Source organism: Argentina silus, assembly GCF_951799395.1.
Source record: "Argentina silus genome assembly, contig: scaffold_193, whole genome shotgun sequence".
In the NCBI taxonomy this organism is placed as follows: Eukaryota; Metazoa; Chordata; class Actinopteri; order Argentiniformes; family Argentinidae; genus Argentina; species Argentina silus.
Window position 1 is genome coordinate 33,118 of NW_028152485.1, and position 4,882 is coordinate 37,999.

The following is a 4,882-nucleotide window of genomic DNA, read 5'->3' on the forward strand; positions in this document are numbered from 1 at the left end:
GATGTTTGCTGACAGGGTTTCCCTCCCCTCTTAACCCAATAAGAGCTATTTATAGCACCCTACATTGTTTCTTCTTCACATAATTGATTTTCTTTGTATTTCAAGACGAGTATCAGTATATAGGGTGAGTACCCTCTAGTGGTCATCTGTGGAACAACACTGCAATTATTTTCATGGGCCACAGCTGTTCCATCAGGCAGGTTTTGACAGGTTACAGTGGAGCGGACCTATTTCTGAGCATACTTGTGAAGAGAGCAGCATCCAAGGACTTTGTCAGACTTCAGCATAAAATTTTATTTGCAAAAACAAACAAAAAAGGATGAAAATAAAAATACAATACATTCTTAAAACCTTTCTCTACAAAACAATTTCACAGAAATTACCTTGGAATGTATATTCCTGTTTTTAATTCATATATTTATATATTTCATGTTTTGTATTTCTTTTTTTCCTTTTTTAATTTATTTTTTAAATAGTCCCGTGTCAATGTTAAATGATGATACAGTATAGACCTTCCTTTTAGGGGAGAGGGGTCAACGAGGGCTTTTAATGAACAATCAGTCAAGAACAAAACCGTTAGCGAACGCCCATATATGTCCATCCTTAAGTGTCCCAGTCTGTCCCCGTCACAATAAGTACCGCTACAGTAAACAAAAGCATTAAGCCCGGCCTCCCGGCCTCCAGCCAGACTAATGGGAGCAGGTGGTGCCCTGCTCAACTGCAGCAGCTGCCAGTGTGTCTCCCTCACACCTCCCAGCTCCTCCCGACCCCCCCAGGCCACCCTGGTGCTCACAGCTCCAATAGCCACCACATCATCCATCCATCCCCTCCCCTCACACACACACACACACGTACGCACACATACACACACCCACACACACACCCACACACACACCCACACACACACACACCCACCCACCCACACCCACACCCACACACTCTCTCTCTCTCTCTCTCTCTCCCTCTCTCTCTCTCTCCCTCCCCCCTCCCTGATGGGCCTGGGGTCTACTCATCCATTCAGTTCACCTGGAGGGCGGGGGGGGGGGGGGGGGGGGGGGGTTAGTCAGTGTGGTCCAACGGGCGGTCCAACGGTTGGAATGATTCACATAGAAATGCAATACAGAGAAGTGACACAATCACCCCATCCTACAGGACGTTGTCTTCTGTCCATCCTACAGGGCGTTGTCTTCTGTCCATCCTACAGGGCGTTGTCTTCTGTCCATCCTACAGGGCGTTGTCTTCTGTCCATCCTACAGGGCGTTGTCTTCTGTCCATCCTACAGGGCGTTGTCTTCTGTCCATCCTACAGGGCTCCATACGTCTTAAAGTAGCTTCTGCAAAGCTGTGCCTGTATGAACACGCCCCCCTGGTGTTCAGTATACATCTGCCCCAGTTCCTCTCCTGATTACTGCTCATCTACCGCCACCATTCCTAGATAAAAGGCACACATTTGTGAAATGGCCTTACCCTCTCTGCCACCCGCTTTCGGGTTCCATATGGAACGCTTTTTCATACAGTGTCTCCCAGAGCCGAGGAACCCTTTTAGAACCCGTTTTTTTCTAAGAGTGCATCTCACCTAAATGTATTCTGTTGGAGTTTATGCAGATCCAGCATGTCTATAAGGAACTGCCTCGGTGCTTCAAGCCCTCTCTCTCTCTCTCTCTCTCTCCCTCTCTCTCTCTCTCTCTCTCCCTCTCTCTCTCTCTCTCTCTCTCTGTCTCTCTATCTCTCTCTCTCTCTCTGTCTCTCTCCCTCTCTCTCTGTATTTCTCTGTGTTTCTAGAGTATTCCTAGGCAAGGGAGTGCGAAGCTTCATCCCTCGAAATCATTCATCCTTTGACATAATCAAGTTCAGCTTAGCATATGTTTCAAAACAACGGCATGAATTGTTTTAAATACAGTATATGTAAGCTGTTCCAGTCCGCTGCTCGCTCCCCCCACCGCAACAGTCTTAGTTCATTCCAGTTATATTCCAGAAGTCAGAGAGCACTGGGGAATGGAACATACCAATCAGCAGGAAAAGGGGGGGGGGATAAATAAACAGTGTACCAATTCAGTGTCGGAGAGAAGAAAAAACAGTGTTATCCCTTCACAATATTAGTGCATTTATGCAACCCTTTAGTCAGTAAAAGGCGTTAAGAGACCCTTCTCTGCTAGCATTAGCTCTGTGGAGGACAGCAGACCAGCCTGGAGTTTGTTTAAATAAGATCAATCAAGTAGTTAGCGATGGCTAGCCTGACCATGAACACAGCAAACGTCTTCTATAATATAATTCAATTCTTTGTCTTCCTACGAAACAGTAGCAAGGCTATGTACAACAGATTACTGTAAAGGACCTGACTTTGAATGGAGAGAAACATAGAGAGAGAGAGAGAGAGAGAGAGAGAGAGAGAGAGAGAGAGAGAGATAGAGAGATAGAGAGAGAGAGATAGAGAGAGGAGAGAGATAGAGAGAGAGAGAGAGAGAGAGGAGAGAGATAGAGAGAGAGAGAGAGAGAGAGAGAGAGAGAGATAGAGAGGAGAGAGAGAGATAGAGATAGAGAGAGGAGAGAGAGATAGAGAGATAGAGATAGAGAGAGGAGAGAGATAGAGAGAGAGGAGAGATAGAGAGAGATAGAGAGAGAGAGACAGAGAGAGAGAGAGAGGAAAGAGACAGGGAGAAGAAGAAGAAGAAAAAGAAGAATGAGGAGGAGAAGCAGGAGGAAGAGAGGGATGAAAGGATATCTAGGTTTTGCACTTTGTAATCTCGCCGTTGATCCATCATTCTGTCCAGTGTCTGCTTTCCTCAGAAATGTACAGCACACAAATGTACAGCACATGTGTGTGTGTGTGTGTGTGTTTGTCCAGTAAGCACCCCAGTAATGTTCATTATGGAGCCAATCAGGTAGCTGATCCAACACCCAGAAATATGACTAACATCTGACACACCACGCGTCTACAGAACAACTCTTGTTTGAACACAAACAGACAGATTCTCATAGACACGTTCTACGCTCCTACACCCGGCTCCTCTTATGGGCATTTTAGAAAAACTAAATCTTAGGTTGTCTTTTACAGAGCCTCGTTAGAAAAACAAAACCAAAAAACCCTTCCAAACAAACGAAACAAACCAAAACAAATAACAAACAAACAGCTTTTCCTAACAGTCTGTCAGAGAACATCGCACCAACGACGCCACGGAAACGCCACGCAAACGCCACGGAAACGCCTCTCACACCGGAGTTCTGTTAGTGAGGCAAAGTGAAGTGAAGTCACCATCCCAGTTCAGATCCCGATCTCTGTTCCCTCCACGTAAGGAAAAAAAACGTCCTCGAGGAGACGAGGGGTCCTCAGAGACAGAGACAGAGACATGGGAGTCCCTGGAAGGTGCCTGTTCGAAAAAAGGCTTGAGTCAGTCAGTCAGTCAGGCAGTGAGTGAGCTTGTCCAGGTCTCTCTCTCTCTCACACACACAGAGCCACTGCAGGTTTATGTTAGGGTCCTCCAGGCCCAGTGGGGGGCGCTATCCCTTGGGATTTTTCTTGTTCTGGGCGTTCCACATGCCTCGTTTGGAGTGGTAGTAGTGGAAGAAGTTCCTCAGTCGGAGCCTCTCCACCTCCAGACCGTTCTGCAGCACCCTGGGGAGACAACGGAGAGAACCGACTCATTAGGAACCAGAAGGAACCGGTTTGTTAGGAACCAGAGAGAATCAGTTCATTAGGAATTACAGAGAACTGCTTCATTAGGACCCAGAGAGAACCGGAGAGACTTTTGAGATTCAACTCAACAGTCTGAAAAGACGACAGTCACATCCACAGATCTAGACAAACTACTGTCAGCAAGGAATAATAGCAAGGAATAATAATAATAATAATAATAATAATAATAATAATAATAATAATAATAATGCATTTATCATTTATACAGCACTTTTCTCAGTACTCAAAGACACTACATTCCGTGGAGAGAACAATAATAGATACATGAATAAAAAATTAAACAAAAGCACAGTCAGTAAAAACAACAATAAAAATAGTTAAAGATTAAAAGCATGTTTAAAAAGATGGGTTTTGAGGTGATCGTTTGAAGGAGTGATGCAAGTTATAGCAAACCCCCCTGTGGGCCTCACCCTAACCCTATAGGGCAGTGGTTCCCAAACTTTTAACAGTCATGGACCCCCTGTCGGTTATTTTGTAGCCTAATTGATATTCTATGAACATTATCCCTTACATATTAGACATTGTGATAATATTATTCTGTTGGATAGGGTGCATGCATTTATTTTTGTGACTGAGACTGATGCAGTCGGCTATTCAACAGGACTGTTTGGGAAGGTAAATCACAGATTTATTTCGCGTACCCCCCTAGATCGACCCACGTATCTACGTATCCACGCTGCTATAGGGCAATTACATGAATAGTTAAGATACTCCACAGAACCACTGGGTTTGGAAACAGAGTTAATCAAGGCTGAATGTCAACAGTCCAAATATACTTCCTCTCCATTTCACATTTCCATCATCCACAGCGATCTCAGAAATAGGAAAGTGAAGGCACCTTGTATCTCTCCACCATAAGGCATCCGTCTTGATGACAAGCAATTATATGAATACAAATACAATCGAGAGAATAGTGTAAGACGTAGGGGTGTGCTGAGCTGCTTGTTCTCGTATCCGTATCAGTTTAGAAGGACATGATTCATGATTCTCGTATTCCGAGGATGCCCGGATAGGACAGTCGGGAGTGAGACAGTCGCGACTTGAATGTTCAAAATTACGGGGCTGTGGAAAGTCGCTTCGGGACGCATATTAGCGAGTGCTTGTCACTATTTCTCCTCGCAAATTGGGCTAGCGGAGAAGTCATGAAGATGATGACAGACTGAATCGGTAAACTGTTTATTACAAATGA

General features: G+C 44.9%; 1 protein-coding gene across 1 annotated transcript in view; it reads right to left on the bottom strand.

Annotated features, from left to right (window-relative positions):
* Positions 1-3,361: 3,361 nt before the first annotated feature.
* LOC310824791 (N-acetyl-beta-glucosaminyl-glycoprotein 4-beta-N-acetylgalactosaminyltransferase 1-like) overlaps positions 3,362-4,882 on the bottom strand; it is a gene marked incomplete at its 5' end in the record, with an annotated part of 30,201 nt that continues 28,680 nt past the window's right edge. Inside the window, one exon of the mRNA XM_083698041.1 lies at positions 3,362-3,612. Within this exon, the coding sequence (XP_083554167.1) occupies positions 3,498-3,612 (115 nt within the window). The remainder of the gene's footprint in view (positions 3,613-4,882) is intronic.